Below are 22,741 nucleotides of genomic sequence, written 5' to 3' on the forward strand. Positions count from 1 at the left end.
AAAAGAGGGCCACTGATCAGCTACCATAGATGCAATGAAAGCAGAAAAGCAAAGCCATTTTGCTGCTCTTACTCTATAAGAGAAGTCATCGCTGACTATTGGGGGTGAATCTTTGCCCCCCACAGAGAGGGCTCGCAATCTGGGTGTCCTCCTGGACGCACGGCTGTCTTTAGAAGAGCACATGACGGCCGTGGCCAGGGGGGCCTTTTATCAGGTTCGCCTGATTCGCCAGTTGCAGCCCTTTCTGGATCGGGACGCCTTGCGCACGGTCACTCACGCCCTTGTCACCTCCCGGTTGGACTATTGTAATGCTCTCTACATGGGGCTCCCCTTGAAGAGCACTCGGAGGCTCCAACTGGTCCAGAATGCGGCCGTGCGGGTGGTTATGGGTGCAACCCGTTGCGCCCACGTGACACCCCTCCTGCGCGAGCTGCACTGGCTCCCAGTGGTCTTCCGGGTGCGATTCAAGGTGTTGGTTACCACCTTTAAAGCGCTCCATGGCATAGGACCCGGGTACCTTCGGGACCGACTTCTGCCACCAATAGCCTCCCACCGACCAGTCCGCTCCCACAGAGAGGGTCTCCTCCGGGTGCCATCAGCCAAGTTATGTCGGCTGGCGACACCCAGGGGGAGGGCCTTCTCTGTGGGAGCTCCAGCCCTGTGGAATGAACTGCCCCCCGAAATACGAAAGATTTCCAACCTCCGGGTGTTTCGCTGCGCTCTGAAGACCCTGTTGTTCCGCCAGGCAGGGTTACTAACATAACGTTTTAAATTGGGGTATTTTAAATTTCTGGGATTTTAATTGGAGCCTAATTATTTAATGATTTTAAATTTTAAATTGTTGTCGTGTTTTTTGTGTTTTTAAATAGGCTGTACACCGCCCTGAGTCCTTCGGGAGAAGGGCGGTATAGAAATAAAATTATTATTATTATTATTATTAAGTCCTAATAAAGGCTATAACAGAGTTGGCACAAAACACTAAATCAAAGCAAAACAAACCAGATTAAGGCTCAGCGTAATATGAGAAGCTAACCACTGTTTACTATATTAAAATGAGCTTTTTAAACATTTTTCAGTGTCTGTCTACTTAAGCTCATATTATTTCAAAATTCTCAAGGGCTATGAATAATATACATAATTAAATATAAAGCTGTTTCAAAGGCAGTAAGTTGATTTTTATACAAAACGATTTTTACCTAGTCAACAATTTGAACCTGGAATATGTAATCATTTAAAGGCGCTGACCCTCCTGGTCTTCCATAAGATCCTAAAGCCATGATGGTGAAGCTATGGCACATGTGCCTGAAGTGGCACGCGGAGCCATGTCGCCTGGCACACGTGGCGTCACCCGTTCCTCTTCTGGTGCGCACACGACGATCAGCTGGGCTTTTTGCTTGTGGCAGTGCCGGAAACTGGAAGAGCTTCTGTTTTCTTGCATGAGTATGCGCACCGGCCAGCTGATCGTCGCAAGTGCATGCGTACCAGAAACCCAGAAGACAAGCTGGAAGACATTCATTTTCAGGCGCACGCCTGCGCCATTGGCAGCTCTGGCTTAAAGACATGGCTCTGCCAGTTATTTTGAGGCTCCCATGGGGGGAGTATCACAGTAGAGGTAGTTCTCTCTCTATGACACTGGTTACTTTCTTAAAAAGGCTAAAGCAGAATACTGCATTTTATGCAGAAGTATAACATCTACTCATAGAAATATTTTAAATACTCCAAAATATTGTAATAATCTGATTAGCACACCTGCATGACGTTTTGGATATTCCTGGGTAATTTACATGATTCTCCAATTGACTGAAAGCTCCCTTTTTTCTTTGACGCATCAATGCTGTGTTCATTTACTCCACCAGTCTTTCCACCCTATGCAAGCCAAAAAAAAATCTATTTATTAGAACCCAATTCAGCAACAAGTTTTGAAAGCCAAGATTTCCTTCTGCTAAAAACCAATGTATGTCAAGTGCTTATTTTGTTCTGTGAACCTCAATAATTTTGTTTTTACATAGGATGCCCAGACATCATTTTATTTCTACTTCTACTTCAAAAACTTTCATGCAAATGCACAGAGAAAACAATGTTATGAACACCATGCAAGATTAGTTTGCTTTTACAAACTCCATCACCGTATATTTTTACTTTACCCACTTTTTTCACATCTGATTCAAGCTTTGATCTGCATTCTCGTCTCTAAATTAAAAAGCATGCAAAATATTTGACCAAACTTACAATAGTTCTAATAGAAAAAGTTCTAATTTCAATGCATATCAACAGGCGTAAAATCAGCTTACTGTATTTTGAAATATTCAGTAAGAATGAGAAACAAACAAGTTGTCTATATTTTCCCCTCTTTATAAATACTTTAAATTATTATTCACTAAAACATTTATATGGCTGCCTAACTCAGACCATATGCCTTTGGACAATATCCCAAAGAAAAAGAATAAAAAACATCATCAACCCCTAGAGAACAACATGTCTCATTAAAACTTACTAATACACTAAATGGCAATTAGAACTGAAATACTCTATAACCCATGAAATGGGAACTCTTATTCATCTTGATCCCAGGATAAGAGCAAGATACAAATAACTTGCCAAAAGCAAGTTTAAATAATGCATGCCAGATTGCCCTATTCATCCTGGTTTAAATCCCAGATGAGTGAGCTTTATCAGACCGACCTGGCATTCAGAAATACCAGCTGGAGTCCAGAGTTGCTCCAAGCTTGACCATTGGAAAGCAGGAAATAGAGGGGAAGGCAGAACTAGTAAGAGGCATCAGATTGCTGCCAATTTACAAAATTAACCCAAGCACAAGGTTCTACATGCTTCCTGTTTTGATCTGCTATCTTTTAAATGTATTGTTTTTAAAATCTGAATAATATTCTTCTTAAAGCTTTTGATTTTCTTAGTTTCACTGGAACTAAGCTTTTATATGGCAACGTTATCAATGAAATAACCATTTTTTATATACCCTCAGCTTTTTTTTTTTAAAAAAAGATGCAATAGTGAAATTATGTTTTCAGTGAGATATATCTTTATGACTGAAATCAATTAAAACTGAATTAAAATATTAGTATTGGCCAAATCTAATAATAGGGGAGGAAAGAAGTGTTCAATATATTTCCTTTCTCGCATATAAGATTGAAAGCCTCTAAGAAATTATCTGCTTTGTCCTAAGTACATGTCTAAGTACACAAAGATTTGCTCTGTAATTTGAAACCAATTATTTTTAGTGAATGTAATCAATTAGAAATTGTGTGGTTTCACCCTACTTACATAACCTTACTTACATAATCATCTCAATACCTATGGTTATCAATAATATTGAAAGTTCCAACATAAAGCCACAATTTCATCTCCTATACATATTTGTTATGAAGCTCCATGTGAATCAAAAGATGCTGTTACAGCTTTTAGACATAAACGCCCGTCTAATTTTTAAATAGAAAACTGCAATTCTTGAAGTTCAAATGTCATGAAAAAGAACCTAAATTTCCACTGTGCATCAGGAAGAAAGAGGGCAGTGGACTAGCATAGAATTTAGGCATGCAACATAAAATAGAAGTTTTCTGCTTTGCCAAAACCAGACCATTATTTGCATTTAGCCATTACATTTAAAGCAAAAATAGTATTCAGGGCAGCTACATTATTAGGGGCATTGGAAGATTAACATAGTATGAAATGTCAGGGTTCCTTCTCTTTAGCCTAGAATCTACATAGAAAAATAACTAAATTATCACTAGTATATTGATTAGTATTTAATAGAAATGGATAATAGGTGTAGAAGCAATTACTTTTCAGTAAGCCAAATAATATGAGCAAAGCACATTAATTTGGATGCTATTGTTTATACCAACTCACTTCTTTCATTTCCCCGTCAAGCTTCTTCAGCTCAGTCTGATCCTTTGGTACAAGATTCCCAACTCCCCAGATCTTAGGAGTATTCTGTAATGGCTGCTGGACCACTTGCTGTGATCTCTCAGATGTTCCCCAAACTTTTGGAGGTTGGGATTTTTGCTCATCCTCTTCTCCTGTATGCCCCACCCATGGCTTTTCGGGTTGCTGTTTCTTTTGTTCCATCTCGTCTCGGACACGTGCATCCCAAGGCTTCATGGGTTCTATTTTTTTCAAAGTTTCCATATTAGTTTGAGACACCCAAATTTTTGGCTTTTCCTGGTTTTGTTCCAATCCTCCTTTAGTTTTAGTTACCCAAGGCTTGGGACCTTCTTGCTTTGGTTCCTGCTGTTCTTTCTCTTTTGCTACCCAGGATTTGGAAGAGGCCTGCTCTTCTTTAACTGGAGCCACCCAAGGCTTCGGAACATCAAGCTTATGATCATCAACTTCTTGAAGAGGCGATTCCCAAGGTTGTGAAAGTTCCAGCTTCTTCTTCCCTTCCTGGTTTATAGATTCCAATAATTTCATGGATTCTGGATTTTGCCTTTTCTGTTCCTCTTCTTCGACATCAACCAGCATTTCCCAGGATTTGGGGGGATCACTTTTTGTAGCATGTTCTATTTCCCAGTGTTTAGTTCCTTCAGGCTTGGCAGTACAGTCCACTTCAGGCAAATAGCGCCTATTAAGAAACTGTGTAGTACAGACCGAAACAAAAACGAAACACTTCAGTAGAGTAGCATAAAATTCAGCATAAACTGTATTAATGTGCACACTAGTTCTCATCAGAGGAGCCAACAGACATCAATCAAAATATACCTTATTGCTAAAGCAACAAGTAAAGACGATAGAATCTCTAGTTTGTGGGAGGGCATGTCTTAGGGCCACTGAGGACATTTCCAAATTTTAGAGTACATTCATGGTACTCGTATAAAATGGCAGTCGTTGCAGGAACACTTATTAATCCCAAAGTAGATACTGTATATCCAGTCAAAACATGTCTACTTACCAGAAGACAAGCTGAAGAGTCTGTTGTCAATCATCCAAACATATCTCCCCCCCGTCCCCCCAATATACTGCCTTCTCCTTTTGCATTTAGTGGGAACAGTAAGCAAGCGACACACTAGTCATACAGATTTTCCAAAAATGCCTATAATGATGTTAAAAATGAACACTTTGCAGCAAACTGGCTTCCCCTTTAATTTTTTAAATTAAAAAGATATATTAAAGGCAGGTGGCAGGAAGCTATCAAGGGAGGTGTCTGAAAATATTGGTAACTATGGAAACAGTATCCTTTCCAGTCCAAAATTAAGCTGCTCTAATTCTAGCATGTATAGAAAGTCACCTAAGAACCAGCTGTTTTGGGTTCAGCAGAAGATAAAAATCTAATAAATCTACAGGTTAACAATTTGCCTGTGAAGTAAACCATCTACCTGCAAGCCACTGGTATCTAAAACTACCATAATCCTGTAGTGGCTCAATCCCATATAAAGATAACATTATTAGGGCTACTTACTACAATAAATTGTTATAACAACTTGCAGTTGAAGAAATGAACTAAACAGGGTATATGAACAAGTGGCAAAGGCATTAATAAGTGCATATACTTTGGTACAGCATCAGTCAAATATTCATCTCATTCTTGAGCTTTATCATTATGCATCTGATAGAAGTTGCTATTTTAGATGCTATTTTAGAAGCTATTTTAGAAATAGTATTGGAGTTTTGCTTTTTATATTCTATTCTTTCTTTAAATATATCATATTTTGAATAGGGAAATGGCAATCAACTGGACAACTCTTTAGCAACTAAACGGAGAAGTACAAAATGTGATGAAACATGTAACAACAGAGAGCTAAATCAGATGTTCTTTAGCATGTTCCCCCAATCTAGTTTGGGAGGATTTTTACAGGGAAAAATGCTATCTGGGACTTCATCTTTCTGTTCTCTTGTATTTCAATTCCCTCATATAATTATTTGTCCCTACCACTTCCCCAAAGCCCAACTTCTGATATAGCCTCCCAATGACAAGGAAGTAAGTGTCCATGTAGACCCAACCGGTGGCCCATCTGCAAAAGGAAAAATATATAGCATATTTATTCAGCTCTTCAGTTGTTCCTTATTAAAATTTAAAATTAGTGGTATAAGGAAATGGGAGGTTCAGAAAATGTCTGGTCTCCAATTTGTGAGCCGAATTCAGCCTGCCAATTTAGCCATGCAGACTTCAGCTGAGACCCCACTTTTCAAATGTCATTCTCTTGCAACTGGACTAGCTCTTTGCCTTTTTCACTGGCAAATGTGACAGACAGATGAGACTGGAAGGAGGGGAGGTGAATAACACATCACTTCAAGATATTCCCAGCTCTCTCCAGCAGTGCCTCCCTGTGAACTGTGTTTATTAGTGAATGGGACTTTTAATTCCATCATCATGTTTTGCTTCAGGAGAAGTGGCCAACTAACAAGCTTGTCTTTTAGATTGGCTCATTTCCCACTCCACTATTATTGCATCTGTAAGAGATTGCCAAATTTAAATATCTGCTCAGAGTTGTCTTCATAAATAAGCTCAGCCTTTAATTCTTACTTCTGACAATTTAGATGCCCTCTTCTGCCTTAAGTTAAAGGAACTGATCACTGTTTTAAAAATATTCAAGGAAACATATGAAAGGAATAAAACATGTTTCCTTTTAACATCTTTATTTATTTGTATCCCACCTTTATTTTTACAAATAACTCAAGATGCCAAACATATCCAACAAACAGAACTTCCTCCTCCTGTTTTTCCCAAACACCAACTCTGTGAAATGGGTTGAGCTAAGAGAATGCGACTGGCCCAAAATCACCCAGTTGGCTTTCATGGCTAAAACGGGACTTGAACTCAGTCTCTTGCTTTCTAGACTAGTGCCTTAACCAATTTACAAACCTTCATTTTGGTCAGCTCAACAATTATAAATTTAATGTAGTCTATCACTAAGATATAAAAGCTTAATGGCCAATAAAGAATTCTATTCCTGCTTAGCCTATATACTGAGAAGATAAATAAAAATAAATCATTTGCATAGCCAGTATTTATAGACAATTTCCAGTCCAGTTACTGCATATGGCAAATGTAATGGATATTAATGGATGTGAAATATTATTTCAGAACTAATAAGATGGATTCCTTTTACTACTTTATCCAACTATTGGTATTTTTTTTTCTTTTACTGATTACATGTCAGATCCTGTAATTGAATAAACTAAGGCTGAATTGTATGCTTTAGCTTCTTAAATAACTTATGTAAGTTTCTTTTAATTAGGTTCAGTTAAACACAAATTTTGATCAAGAATTTAAAATAAATAATAGTGCTGTATTAACAGATTTTTCAGCATACCCTAAAAGTCTAATAAATCCAATTGTTAGACGTGACCTGGGACAGGCAGGCTTCTGTTAAATCAGAATTCACACAAAACTTGGCTGTTTCCTAATAAGTTATCTAATAAGAAAATTGAAGAAGGCCAGTTGACATATTAAGTTAATATGACTCTCCCACCCCAAGTTAAATAACAAGGAAAGTTTGCTTGAAAAAAAAAAGTATTCGAATCTTCCCAGAAGCAGCAGTTAGCTATGAGGAAGAATGTAAACACACAGTAAGACCTGGGAGGAATCCAAGCCTCACAGATGTAAGTAATTTAGAGCAGGTCAAAACTTTGATTTTATATTGTGCTCAGTTCATTTTAGAGCTATTTTTAGTTTGAGCTTCAATCTACATTCTGCACAGGTCTACTTTTATTTGAACTTGCTTTGTGGCTCATTTGTGGGGATTTTTGCTGGTGTGGATTTATAATTTTACATTTTTGGTGCCAATTTGTGTTATGAACAATTATAAACTTGTGACGTGCCTCAGAAAAACTTAGGATTCTTCAGAATTACCAAATACCGATGATGCCCTGGTACTTTTTTACTTTTTCAAATAATAGAAATAGACATTTTCCATCTTTCACTTGCTCCTAGAGGGAGGGAGGGAGGGAGGAAAGAATTTAGCAAACACAAGTTGAAGTCAATAATAATAAATGAAAATCAATTTATTTTGTTGGAACTTGAAATTCTTCAAGATTTTAAAGAGATTTTATATTATGCAAACCTTATAATCAAAGTTATATTAAAAGCTACTTGTAACCCCGCTGTGTACTATGTACCAGATAATATGATGGACTTACTTCTTGAGGTTGTATCTCCGATTGAACATGCTGTCTCTGAGATTCTGGAAACGGAAGGAAAAAAAAGCAACTTTAATTCAAGTACCTGCATAAGCAAGTGCTGTAATTGTGGGAAGAGAGTGAAGTTAATTAACACAATATATTATAATTTGTTAACCGTAATTTGATGAAGACACATTTGACCCACTTCACACAAGATATATTAAGCCAAAATCAATACACTACAGATTAGGGCAAGATATGAAGCTAGACTCAGACTTTGGACTGAATGATTTCAGACACAATTCTGTTTCCTACTCCAAGTTAGCAATGTGTAATTTATCTCAGTACAAAGCACACACATTGTTACTGTTGCATGCATAGATTTAGGCAATCTTGGTCAAAATGCATGTTCAGTAAATCTAAGAGCAAAAGATGACAAAACAACTTCTGCAGATTTGTACTTAGGCTTATCATATTTGTGCAGATTCCTACCAATGCTTTATGACTGCTCCTTAAAATCCTAAAAATGCATGAAGAGAGCACCATAAACGTCTAATCATAGACAAACAATGCAATCATTATTAAATTCTGACCATACTCTATCCATAGGAATTGAAAGAAATTTGCATAACTTTTCCTCCTTCAATTTCCTCCTATAAGTTTGAGATCAATCAGGACAGCGGCTGGCCTAAAATTATTCTGGACACATTTGTGGCTAAAAACACTTAAAAGGGTGTTTTCCCAAGCCTAATCCCAACACCCTAAACCATAATGCAACACTTGAGTTTCATTTTCTTTGAATCTAAAATTAAAGCATTTTGCACAAACACTATAACAGACCACACATCTGTGAAGCTTATATCCCTATTTTACAATAATTTAAAAAAAACCATTTTAAATGAAGTTTGAATTTATCTTTATTGAATGAAAATGTTATTAGACAGACAGGAGATAGTAATTTTTTTCAGATTAACAGTGACTTAATTAAATTACTGTCAAAACCAGTCAGTATTGAAAAGCTGTGCTAACCCAATTTAAGTAGAGATATCTTTAAGAACTGTTTTTTATTTAAACAATTTAGTAATGGTTTGCTGTATCTTTTATTTTGGAATAATATTCCAAAAATATTATGGTCACTGAAAAACAAGTGTAATTATGTAATAGAATTTACATTACTATATTAATGAGACTACATTAAAAATTCAATTAGGAAGAAAAATAAATAGAATAAAATACAAGTGTTCGAGTGCTTAACAAGTAAATACTTATGATTAATCATATATTATTCAACTATTGTATAAAAATGTAGCAAGAACACTCAATTACATGACAAATCATATAAAATGAGCCTAAAAATTAAGAGATGACAAATTATCTTTTGTTTTAGTCAGTTTAATAATAGATGTTTTGTTTCACTATCTGCTTGTTAATGATAAAAGCTCTGAAACAAAATTTGGCAACTTTAAAAAATAAAAACTTTATACTTTTGTAATATCTGCAACAAAAGAATGAAATTTCAAAATTTGACTTATGGACTGCAAAATGTACTTAGAAGTGGAATTCAATGCAGATAATAAATTTCATCATAAAACCAGCACAACAGCAATACGTGATCCACAATTTCAACAACTCCTGAATGACAGGAATAAAACCTCTCTGTGAAGTGGACACACTGGTATTTTCTTTTCAGGGTGACTAAGGTGTCCTGTTAAAATGCAGGAGTGTCCAACCCTGGCAACTTTTAAGACATGTGAACCTCAACTTCCAGAATTCCCCAGACAGCCACAAGTCTTAACGTTGCCAAGGTTGGACACCCCTGCTCTAAAGTAAAGGCCTCACAGAATTTTGAAGAAGAAAGGTATTGTACTTAGTTGTGCATTATGTGATGGATAACTACCTTACCCTGAGAAAACCCTAATTGCATAATGGATGTACAAATGTCCATTTTTGCAGAAAATAATCCCAAAAAATCAGTGTCACTTCTGAGTAGACTTGATTTATTCCCAATTGTTCTCTCAATTCTTCTGTATCTTATTCAAGCTGAGACTATAAAGGTTCCAATAGTATTAGATTTTTATTTGATGAAATGTTTTAACTCAATAGTCATAATCCAGCAAGTATTAGAGAGAGCACATTTGATATGGTACATTGGAAACAGGTCTTGAACTTTCTAAAGTTTTATATTTTTGATCAACATACTTTATTGCAATCCGCACTCTGTAATTTTGAAATATGTTTTCTACTTTATATTATTGTTTATATCATAAAGTGCGAGGCCTGTGCCAAAGCGGAGCTCCGGAGAGCCGGGGGCACCCCTCTGAAGCTCCATTTTGGGCTGCAAAGAGTCGGACAAGGCCTGGACACGCCAAAACGGAGCTTCGGAGGGGCGCACACAGCTGAGAGGCTGGAGAGGAGACAGCTTGCTAGATCTTTGCAGGGTAAGTGACCTGGCGCGGCAGGTTGGGTGAGTGGGGAAAGCAATTGTGGGGAGCATGAGGTATTTCAGTGGATCAGGGAGGCCTTGGGGGGAGGGGGGTCTTAGGCAGGTGGCCTGTTCCATTACTAGCCCCCCCCCCCGCCATGGCCTTCCCCATCCTGAAATACCTCATATGCACTTAACAAACTGTGCTCTCAATAACAAATGTGTGGGCGATCAAGGTACAAGATTTACTATGAATCCTCGGGTTACGAATGGAATGGGCAGGCTTCATTACATTCGTAACATGAATACTACCTGTAATAAAATCATGCTATTATCATTATGGTTTGTTGCACAGTTGGCCAGATGTTTAGACTGTATTTGGCATTATTATCCATCTAGTCTAGTGAGTCCTTCCCAAGGATCTGGTATCCTTGGGATAAACAGGCAAATGTTTGATGGTGTTAAATGTATCATTGAATGATTTATTACTCTTATTATGGGTCACATGACACACTAAATAGTTTATCTTATAAAATAAAAACTGAAAGAAATCATGTAAATATCCTGATCATTCATACTATCCTGCTGCATAGTATTTGGGAGACTTCCTATTAATCTAGAAAAATTAAAGCTCTGCGTGGGTTGAAAAGTACCGACAAACCAGAAAATATTTGCAAAAAATAATGGGAAGGAAAATAACATTTGAAAATTAACCTAAACTAACAATAACTTCTGGGGTATCTGGAATCCTAGGTGTCTAAAATTTATCAAATATATTTCTAGCTTGTTTACAAGAGGTTTTGAAGATTTAAAAATCCTCAAAGCACCAATCTAGCCTGCAAATGGCCAAATCAGAAACATTTAACAATTAGCTAAGAAACTATGTTACCAACTTCAAAGCAATTAAACCAATTCCATCCTGAAATCTAATACAATTCAAACTAAATGAACACAGTATGGTTAGCTTTAATCTGAATTGCAAATGAATTATGTGCAAAGGACAGACCCCCAACCTATATTTCTGTTTTTTTAACATAGATATATTTCTGCAGATGTTGTCCCTGATGTGGTTTCACAAAAGGTTATAGGCTAGAAATAAGTTATTGGTTTTTCAGTGGCATTTCCTTTGAGTCAAATGGGACTGATGATGACTTCACAAACACCATGTCTTGGGAATTTGTCTGTCTGTCTTCAGGGACATTTTTAATTTCCCAGTCTTGCTTACAAACCTTGATACAAGTGCCCATCTTAACCTGAAAGTCCAGACAACGTAAATCATGTAATTAAGATTTAAATGTATACATTACCTATTTCATTGACAGACTCTGGTTTTGGTAACTGTTTGGGTTTTTCAAGCATTTCTTCTTTCAATTCCTCTTTTTCTGGTTTGTTGCAAGGGGTAGGAATGTTTTCAAAATATCCAGAATCTATCAGCTTTGATAACAAATCCTTCAGATGCTTATCTAAAAGAAAAGGTGATCAATGTCGAATGATATTCCTGAAGTATTTTAAAACTCTGGCTAGCAGAAACCACGCATCTTAAAAAATAAATATTTCATGTTAGTGACATGTATTTTGCAGCTTATCTAAATCAGGGTTTCTCCAATAGCAGTATCCCCCATTACTGGAAACGCTCATACCCTATACAGACAAATGCTAAGCCAGGATTTCAAATCACGTTTTGCTGAACAAGCCATAATGACCTAGTTTGCAATAACGGGTGGATTTTCACATGCTAAGCAAAACGCAAATAAGCCATATTATAGCTTGACAAAATGTGGGAATCGGTGTTAAGCCAAATGAGAACACAAATTAACAGAGAAGACCCTTATATATCCCATGAACATGTTCTCAAGAAAATATACCTTAAACATAAGGGTATCAAACTCAAATTGCTTCATAAATTAAATGTCCTATCTACCACCCACAATGTATAGATGCTAAAACTGATATAAACCACAGGTACTACTGATGATACTACAGTACTACTTACTTACTTTACTTACTTACTTACTTTATTTGATTTATATACCGCCCTACTCCCGAAGGACTCAGGGCCGTGAACAGCCAAACAGTAAAAATACATAGATACAAAATTTAAAAACAAAGTAAAATCGAATTAAACAATTTGGCCCAGACAGATTAAAACACCACAATCATTTAAAAACTGATTAAAATTTGCATAATTAAAAAGAGGGAAAGGATTAGGCCAGGCCCGCCTGGTGGAATAAAAAGGTCTTAAGAGCGCGGCGGAAGGTGCACAGATCCGGGATCCTCCGTATCTCCGGGGGGAGCTCGTTCCAGATAGTAGGTGCTCCCACAGAGAAGGCTCTCCCCCTAGGGGCCATCAGTCGACATTGTTTGGCCGACGGCACCCGGAGGAGCCCCTCTGCTATTGAATCCCACTATTCTAATATGGTCTTCTCTTTTATGTCTGATTAAAACCCTTGCCCTAGTGGTCAACAACATTTGTAAGTCTGGCAATGTTCTATTTCAGGTTTGCCTTTTACCTTAAATACCGTGTTTCCCCCGAAAATAAGACCCTGTCTTATATTTTTCTGAACCCCGAAATAAGCGCTTGGCCTTATTTTTGGGGAGGTCTTATTATTTTGGGGCGCGTGGAGCAAGATGGCGCTCCTCTTGCCATCTTACCTGATTTCCAGCTCTGTGTTTAAATATTTTCGGGGAGGGCTTATTTTCAGGGGGAGGCTTATTTTCGGGAAAACAGGGTAGTTACATCTCTAAAACCGGATCCTACTATAACAGAAGAGCCTCTTTTTATTAAGCTACTCACAGGTTGTCCCAACCACTACTTTTTCACTGCCTTCTAGCAGGTCCCAGAAACAGAGTGATGACTGCTCCATTTGGTCTTCAATGCTTAAAGTGAAAAGAAAGTTTTCAAAAAATTAGTTTGCAATTAAATTTTAACTAATAGGTTGGCTTACTATTTATTGCAAACTATGGTTAGCTGACAACAGGCTTTTTACTTTACTAAGTTCGAACCAAGGAGGCAATTGATATATACTTCATTCCAGCTAAATACGTCAATCCAATTTCCTGTGCTGCCACCTCAGTAGGAATGGATATTAAAACAAGGTTCATTTTTTTCAGAATACTAAGAAATAATTCATTTTTGCCTGAAATCTAGTTTTGTATTTGATGGCAGTATGATAACGTCCATTTATATACTCCAATCCAAGAGAATTTAACTGAGCCTAAAATACTACATTTTAAGGAATATCTTCAAAATACATTTTAATAGGAAAATCATGTTCGTATTTGTGTAAAATTAGGCACATCAAACTGAATTTTTTGAATATGAATGTGAATGAATAATGTTATACTACATAGTTCTAGACTGAATAGGTTAAAATAACATCTAAGAGTAATAAAACAATGTATTGATAAGTCCCAAAGTAGTCATAATAGACCACATATTACTAAAATAAATTTGTTTCATTTGGTAATGTATGAAATTTCCTTGTCAAAGCAACTGAGTACATATGGCCACTCTCTGTAGTCTTTAAGTATGTATTATGCCAGAATTATGGAGATTCTCCTCATACAGGTTTGAATGCTTAATTTAATCAAAACCCACTGCCCACTAAAATCTACCTGTTGCTCAAGGTGATGCCTGTTATACTTGAAGCATGGCAAGCTAAGAGCAAATAACCACTTTTCTTGCTTGATGCAATTATGCCACACAAGAGAACTGAGACCAAGAATTCACAAAAGAATTATTTCATTTCTCTTTGACAAGGAAACAAACTATTTCAGGGACTACATCCTGAAGGGGCTCCCAAAACTGAATCCAGCAATATGACAACAATGGTTTAAAACCGTAATTTTCAATATGCTATTGCAAGATTGATTTGATTGAAAGGTAAAGTAAGAAAAGTTACCTAACAGTTTCATTTCTTCCTGAACATGTCAATTTTGCAAACTTAATGAGGTAGTCTAATTCTTTAGAAGGCAAGTATATTGCACCATTCAAGCCACTTCTGAAGTCTTTCTGCACATGCTCTTGAGTGAAATTCTGCAGCACATACTGGACCTGCAGTATTGTGCGGAGCTTTTTCTTCTCTGCTTCAAGTTTCAGTAAAGTTTCTCTTCGTTGCGCTTTCCGCTGTGCTTTTAGTAGCTGTATCAATGTGAGGAAGAGATTGGCGGTGGGTTCATAAATGGTCTAAACAATGGACAGACTGAAGTTCAGGAAAATCCCTTCAGTCAATGATTATTTTAATCACATTCATGAGGAACTTCCCAAGTCCCAAATTTCAAGCTTTTACAAACACTAATGCCTAAAATATAAGAAACTGAATTGTCAGAATAATATCCTATAATATATCAAAGCAATATCAGCCATATTCTGCAAGTTTCTTTTGACTGTTTGTAGATACAGGTAGTCCTAGACCCGTGGTGGCAAACCTGTAGCACGTGCCAGAGGTGGCACACACAGCCCACTCTGTGGGAACGCACGCCGTTGCCAGCTGCTCTTCTGGGTTCTGTCACGTGCATGTGCACCAGCCAGCTGCTCTCTTCCGAGCTCCGATGCACGCATGCACGCTGGGCGTGCATGCACACAACAGAGCCTGGAACAGAGCAGTTGGCCGGCGCACATGGACGCCAGACCAGCTGGCCAGCGCACACGTGCACGATGGAACCTGGAAGAGCAGCTGGCTGCCACATGCACTCCAGTTTCGGCATTCAGTGCCGAAAAGGTTAACATCACTGTCCTAGACTTATGACAATTGAGCCCAACATTTCTTGTTGTTAAGTAAGACATTTGTTAAGGGAGTTTTGCCCCATTTTACAATCTTTCTTGTCCCAGTTGTAAAATGAATCACTGCAGTTGATAAGTTAGTAACACGGTTGTTAAGTGAATCTGGCTTCCCCATTGACTTTGCTTGTCAGAAGGTCACAAAAGGTGATCACATGACCTTGAGACACAGTAATGGTCATAAATGTGAACAATTTACCAAGCATCTGAATTTTGATCACATGAACATGGGGATGCTGCAAAATTTGTAATTGAAAAATGGTCATAAATCACATTTTCCAGAGCCGTTGTAACTTTGAACAGTCACTAAAGAAACTGTTGTAAGTCGAGGACTATCTGTACAATAAAACATACTACATATCACGACTGGTCAGAAGCAGCTTCTCTGCCATGGAAGAGGCATAATTCAAGTCTGTAATTATCTTAGTAATCGGGGAAATCTATCCAATTACTCACACATTTTCTAATGAGTGAACTTAATTACCTAATAGCACAATTATATGCTCTACTCACCTCTTGACTTAGTCCAGAAAATGTCTTCTGAAGTTCTTTAGCAAAATCCAAGTTATGTATAACTTCTTCATATTTTTCAACAGCTTCCTGCAATTAGTCAGTTTTTATTCATTTAAAAATGCATCTAGGTTTAATGAGATAGGTCTTGAAGCACCTCAAATAAAATAAATGTATGGCATATTTGGGTGGATTTAAACACTAACTTGATTTTACTATGCAAAGTGCACATATTAAAACAAAATGTTTTCTGCCCGTCTTACACTCAAAATGAAACACAAGTGAAAAATCAGCCAATCTTATTTGGTCAGGATTTATTTGCTTATACAGCATTCTGGCTAATTTTAAACAAGCATTCTATTTTTCATATTGATCAGAATAAATACTCTTCACATTTTGATTTGGGCAATTTAGATTTTAAAACATGATTTTTTTTCATCAATAAGGTTTCCACATCATATTAAAGTGTTGAAACCCCGCCCCCCCGCAGTTATGACATTTTTAACTTGAAAAACAACTTTGGTTTACTTTTGTAAAAATAAACTTAAACAAGCAACAATCATTGAGTCTAAGTGCTTAATGCTGAAGCAACATTTTAAGAATTATACTTGTGACTATTTAAATAAAAGATTGTTGAAAGATATTCACATAAACAGACATTGTTGTAACCACAGCATTAAGAATATACACCACATATAAAATTTATAAATAACTTTATAATAAATTTTTTGTTAAGTACAGCCAAAAAGTATTAAAAAGTTCTAAAGTATTACAAATTAACTACCACCTTTTCAATGGATTATAATGCAGTTTAAAATAATTATTTCTATTTGTAGGAGCTGTGATCCCAATACAATGGAATGCTCCCAGGTTATAAAAATCTGCATTATGGTACTATTCGAAAGATCATGACAATTGATTTTGCTAACACATTACAGATTAACCAAATATGTTCAAGTACTTTAAATTTTGAAATCTCTTGAAACACCCAGAAAAATATTATTTGGCTATATTGCAAGATTCTCAGATAATGCTGCAGGAAATAAGAAAAGGCTGTAAAGAGCAGATGAGACAGGTCCATTCTACTGACAATGTCCACAGCTCTTGTGTCTAAGTGGTATAAACTGTGGTTTGCACAAACATGCTAAATTGAAATGTTGTTGGCTAGTTTGTTGATTAGCATGTTGTTTGAACCCAGTACCACTACTTGATCCTTTTATCAACTAGATTAATAAAACAGGCCAAAGTTAAGTAAATTATAGGTTATCAATGGGGTGAGCAACTTGAATGATGCAGTTTCACTGAAAGAAGCATGTTTCATTTCCCAGAAGCCTTGTATTCCATTAGTGTCAATCTTCATTCCATTTTATTTGTTAAAGCCTATAATATTTTCTGTTAAATCTTAGTCAGAACAAAAAATAAAAAAACCAAGAGGTTTCGAAAGTTAAACAGGAATTTAGCCTAGCTAGCTAGATTTGACATTCCCACCAAGTACCATTTAACTGATCATGAAAAGAGTAGATGTAAAAAAATGTTTCTAAAACGGTAAAAATGAGGTATAAAACCAGAAATCTTACCAACTGATCTTGATTGAGGACCTCCCCCCTTTTCAGCCGATCCCTGTAGTCTTCTAATTTGAGCTGCAAACACAAGTATGAACAAGTTTTTTTCCTCAGATACAGGCCAAGCTTGAACCACACAAGCACCATCATTAATTGTAACCTTCATTGCTACCATATACTATATCATGCTATTGCAAGGTTAACTTTCAATCTGACATCTCTGGAAAATATACCAGATATTTAAGTACACTGCATATTTAGGCATCAGTGAAACAATAAATCAAAAAGTACCCTTTATAATTCATTGCTGCAGTCCAGGCTCTATATAGGCAATTGCAAACAGAGCTAATATGACCTAGCATTTCTCTAAACACAGAAAGTGTTTTAGGACTGTTGATGAATAGAAACGTTAGAACATCAAAAGCACCATTGTGATTTAGAGATAATATATATTTATAGTTAACAACTATAGCCTTTTAACATATTTAAATTCAAATCTCTGGCAGCTGTATTGTAAAGCAATCTTTCAGCAGAAAGAAAGGGATTAATGAAGCATGAAGTTATTTCCAGTCAGGCAGGCTTCATTATACTGACAGCACAAAAATTACACAGCAATTCTATGTAACTTAACTTATACTTTTTATTACAAGGGGCTGTTGTATAATAAAGGACACAGTAAAGAAATGAATATGTATGTCATATCTACTTAAAAGCCATTCCTCTGTAATCACAAAGCTATCGTAAAATTAAATGTAAAGTCCATCTTAAAATTTCTTTTAAAAGCTGCAAATATCTAAAGTACCCGTACACTTATTCTGGACCAATGGATAGAGCAATTTTTTTTTTTATAAGCAGCAAGTCTACATTATTTCCCCTGAGCACCTTGCTTTCCAAATCTATAAAGGGAAAAAAGTCATAAGCAAAGGCAGCTTATACAGTAAACACAATTATGGTATTACAGTATTATTTCTTGAACTCTGTTTAGAAAATATACCTACCTTCTTTTTCTCAATATTCCTAATTTTGTGTTTCAAGCAGATAAGTCCATTATCAATGTAAGTCTCGTATGCCTGAGAAGCTGTGGTTGCAGAATTCAAAGCTGCCTGCAGGGGGCTCATGGGAGGCTGGTTATCCCCTCGAGGACCTTGGGTCACCTGCTGCTTATCTGGCTTCATGCTCTTCTCTTCCCCTTCCTCAGAGTGGCATGAAGGTGAAGGGCGGCGGAGGGGGGACTGTGAAAGTTGCACCATTGAAACGGCTAGGGCTGCAAAGAAACTGGCACTGATTAGCTGTTCTCTCCCTCACAGCGTCTTTAAAGCAAGCGGCATCAATATGCGAGTGCAATCCAGGGAGATCTGCTGCAATGCAAAAAGATGCTTCCAGAACCACAGAACTTTCAAGGAACAAACTATTTTCTCCTTTAAATGTGGAATGCGGGCATCACTTTAGAAATTCTCAAGGATATTCGCTACAGTATTCCAGCGTTAAGGAATTGCAGACTTTATAGCTCCTTAATCAGAGTCCTAGAAGTACCAACATTCTTCACACTTTAATTTCTCCCGATTTGCTGTTATTGCCCTAGTACAGTGCTAACAGCCATATCCACTAAGGACCATCCACAATTCACACCAAGCCAAAAACACAATACCGTTCAATCTATAGAATTCAATTCCAAATGCTTCTTTCTTTAAAATCCCAAAGCAATATTTAAAGAAGCTTGTAGGCTCTTGTCAAATGCACTAAAAACACAGGCTCTGGAATGAAATGTTAGCAGCAACCTATAGGGAGACAGAGAGGGCAGAGAAAGCAGCCAAACCTCTGCCCTTCCTGTCTTCTGATGACCAAGGGAGCATAGAATAATTACTACTGACAGTTTGAAGGTAGAACAAGGCTACACTGCACCAGCATCCCTCGAAATAAAAATACAAACTTCCAAAGGGATAGAAGCCCTGCCATGCAGAAGAAAACAGATCTTGGGAGTACCTTTGTATGCATGTGTGTGCTTGTGTGCATGCCTCTGGGCATATACAGTGTAAGTGTGTGCGTGCTTTTGAAGACTAAAGTCCCATTTTACAAATATTGTACCAACATCCAGTGGAATGACGAGAAGAGTAGTAAAAGGTAAACCAATGTCACTGTCAAACTATTTACTAAGTCTGCACTACTATTAATCTTCTCATTGTTCCTACCACTCATCTCCTCCCACTTATGACTGTATGACTGTTGCTTGTATCCTTACGATTTATACTGACTTGTTTCCCAATATGATTTGATTACTTATTTGTACTCTTATGACTTAAGTGTCGTACCTTATGATTCTTGACGAATGTCTCTTTTCTTTTATGTACACTGAGAGCATATGCACCAAAGACAAATTCCTTGTGTTTCCAATCACACTTGGCCAATAAAGAATTCTATTCTATTCAATCAGTATTTTTTTCCTCTTTCCAAAGAGAAACAAGCAGTCCCTTACTCTAAAGATAATTAAAAGGACTGCAGCTCCACCACCTCACCCAAAGTCTACTAGGGACTCACTTCCTAGCTATCCTCTCCAAAGGAGCATCAGCATCAGTCTTAATTCCCACCCAGGAAAAAAAAACGGTGGAGACACCAATTCGCAGCCCACCTCTCTCTCTTTTTTTTTGAAAGCAGGTAAGGGCAAAAAAAAAAAGAAGAAGCCAGGAAAGTTCCATCCCTGCCAGAACTGGGGGGGGGGGGAAGAGGGACCCCCTTCAGTGCCCGCAGCCAAGCTTGGTGAGGGACTAATGACGAGGCAGCGCTGGGTCATCCTCCGCTCAAAGCCGTCCATGTTGTCGGCGGACCGGAGCTCCCGAGACATCCCTTCGTCGAATTGGGACCGTGACAGGGCTCGTCTCCTCTTCCCTCGACATCCTTCGGTCAAGCCAAGAGCACGCGCCACCCTCAAGGCTCCGCGATCCGTCGGCATCACAGCCCCGTTCGGTCCCTCACACCCGTCCCGCCTCTACCCTACCCCTCCCCTCTCCACGGCCATCAACTCACCTCAGCAGCCAAAGCAGCTCAAGCCCACCCGCCCGCTCGCGTCCCCGCTTATAAACCCTACGCCCCCGGAGCTGCGAAAGAGGCGGGGCCTCCGCGGAAGGTCAGCCGACGCCTGTCCAATCATCAGCTGGCTTCGGCCGCCCTGTCCCACCCCAGCAACCGCATGGCCTTCGTCTCCGGCATTCGGGGCCTCGCCACGTGACTGGATGGACCGTTAACCGCGGGGGGGGGGCGGGGAGGGGAGGGAAAGGTGGGGATGGGGGAGCGAGCGAAGGAATGCCGGGTTCTAATCGCGCTGAGGGAAATTCGGCGTTGCGGCTCGTCATGGGTCCCTGTAGGGTTTTTTTGATCGAAGGGAGGTTTTGCAAAGCGACAGACAGGACCCGCTTCCCACCGAGTTAGATTGGGGGGGGGGGAAGCATCCTTTGGCTGGGTCGGCGCAACCCGGCGGAACGAGCGGCTTGTAAAATAAGAGCGGCGTGTGTCAGAAGCGATGAGCCAGCAGACCGTAGTTTTAGCTGCGGGTGTGTTAATAACGCGTGGAAGCGGGCAAAAAACGCATATTCGTCTCGCTTTCTCATGGAAGGAAAAGAAGCCACGTTCAGGGGTGCACCGAAACACACACAAAAAAAGGCATTTTTGAGGGGAGGGAACTGAATTGGGCTTGCGCAAAAGCAGCCCTTGCGCCCCTGTCTTCCCTTACTCCTTCAAAGTTATATTACGTGCAATTTTAGTTACAAACCTAGAATTGTTTTTCCATCAGAATAAATAAGCAATATTTCCCCTCACTCGGGGCCACTTTCTCTACACCCCCCCCGTTTCAGCGTAATTGTGTGATGATCCTAATCCTATAAGGTTATAGCCAGATATAAGCACCCCTAAATTTAAAGGGATTTTTTTTTTACTTATAAAGCATTCCAGTTGCCTTTTAAAGTTGCTTGGTTTAAGACTGGCAGTTGATTCTAAGTACTTTCTATACTTGCCTAGGTTTTTCGGCCATAATCCATAACTGAATATTTTATAGAAAAGTAGATGACCAAAGATTAGGGGTTCTCAGGCTATAGAGTTTGACCCTCATTGGTATCTAAGTAAGAGTTCAAAAAAAAAGCATTCCTTTATACCAGGGCTTCCCAATCTTTTCTATACCCTATATTAGAACGCTTCTAATATATTATTGCACCCGTTAAAAATAATTATATGCCTATAATTATACAGTATAATTTTTGAAACTTCTAAACCCAAGTTTTTGCACCCCCTGGAATATCATCTCGCACCCCTTGTTGGGAACCCCAGCTTAATACCATTATATTTGGTTTTGTACAATTGTTGCTTATTTTTTTTTCCACATAGGAAACTTGAAAGGCAAATTTTGTGGTCAGAGAACGTGCTCTAAAAGAATTATAACAAGTTCTTGCCAAGGAACAACCTGGCAAATATGCTCTTATATTCATACAGCATTTGTATAAATATAAAAGCAATGTAAATAGCCACTACAAAGAATATTTGAAAATAAAAGGATTAAGTCTTCAATATATATACTCCATGGGCATTCTCCCCAAATACTATTTTCCAGACTTCATGGATCCATTTTTTTTGTATTTTATAATTTACAAGTTAATTAAAAATTAAATATTAGTTTGAAATTTTTAACAACTACCAGGCCACAATCATTTCAGAGGTTGAGTTGAATTACATCAGAGTAATGTAACCAGAAATTAAAAAGCATTTAAATGTGACAACTTTGTCTCATTTCAATGTTTTCAGGGAATTTAGTTTATATTTTAATTCCTAGCCCAGGTGAACATTCCAATTGTTGTAGAAAACTATGATTCTAATTCTTGAAAAAGTCTGCGGTACTTCAGTTTGTACACAACAGTCCATCCCCAGAAACAAATAACTTACCAAAGAGCCATGAAGTAATGACTCAGATGAGAGATTCCAGCTTTTCAGCAAAATATAAAAGTAGAAAGCCAGGTAGAATTGCTTCTAACTAGCTTCTACCTACCTGCCCAGCCTACATGGTTTTTACTTGTTTGGAAGCAAATAGGAAAAGAATGGAGGAACCAGCTGAGAGGAGGAGTTAATAAAAGAATAGGGGAGGAAGGGTGGGGCTTTCATGATTAGGTCTCTACTGAAAAGAAGCCCGTTGTGGTTACTAATCTGCATCTACTTATTCAAAAAAAAAAACCTAAGATTTTTTAAAAAGCTGAAGCTGATCAGAGACTTTGCTGAATATTTGTTGTGATGATCTGAAATCTTGGCTGGCTAATTGCTGCTTTTTCATTGTACCAAATCTTTGTAAGGAGTACTGGACAATCTAGGTTCTATCTGGTTTAGTAAAATGCAGTTGTTTGTAGTTTGGTTCAGTGTAAT

General features: G+C 38.0%; 1 protein-coding gene across 44 annotated transcripts in view; it reads right to left on the bottom strand.

Moving 5' to 3' along the window:
• CAPRIN2 (caprin family member 2) overlaps positions 1-22,425 on the bottom strand; it is a 43,727-nt gene extending 21,302 nt beyond the window's left edge. For 20 of the 44 annotated variants that reach the window (XR_015728859.1, XR_015728858.1, XR_015728857.1 and 17 more), the window contains exons 1-11: positions 20,369-20,590; positions 18,346-18,611; positions 17,363-17,425; positions 15,789-15,875; positions 14,398-14,636; positions 13,290-13,372; positions 11,803-11,958; positions 8,092-8,135; positions 3,865-4,587; positions 2,149-2,190; positions 1,750-1,866 (exon numbers count right to left, since the gene is read on the bottom strand). Coding sequence is in view for 37 of the 44 variants with exons in the window: in XM_034403574.2 (XP_034259465.1) it covers positions 1,750-1,866; positions 2,149-2,190; positions 3,865-4,587; positions 8,092-8,135; positions 11,803-11,958; positions 13,290-13,372; positions 14,398-14,636; positions 15,789-15,875; positions 17,363-17,425; positions 18,346-18,597 (1,806 nt within the window). In the remaining 7 variants the exon portion in view is untranslated. Of the gene's footprint in view, positions 1-1,749; positions 1,867-2,148; positions 2,191-3,864; positions 4,588-8,091; positions 8,136-11,802; positions 11,959-13,289; positions 13,373-14,397; positions 14,637-15,788; positions 15,876-17,362; positions 17,426-18,345; positions 18,706-20,368; positions 20,764-22,270 lie in introns of those variants that run through there. The other 24 variants (XR_015728855.1, XR_015728854.1, XR_015728853.1 and 21 more) reach the window with 5 other exon arrangements.
• Positions 22,426-22,741: the final 316 nt, after the last annotated feature.

This window comes from Pantherophis guttatus, chromosome 7 (assembly GCF_059756535.1).
Source record: "Pantherophis guttatus breed Tessera chromosome 7, ASM5975653v1, whole genome shotgun sequence".
In the NCBI taxonomy this organism is placed as follows: domain Eukaryota; kingdom Metazoa; phylum Chordata; class Lepidosauria; order Squamata; family Colubridae; genus Pantherophis; species Pantherophis guttatus.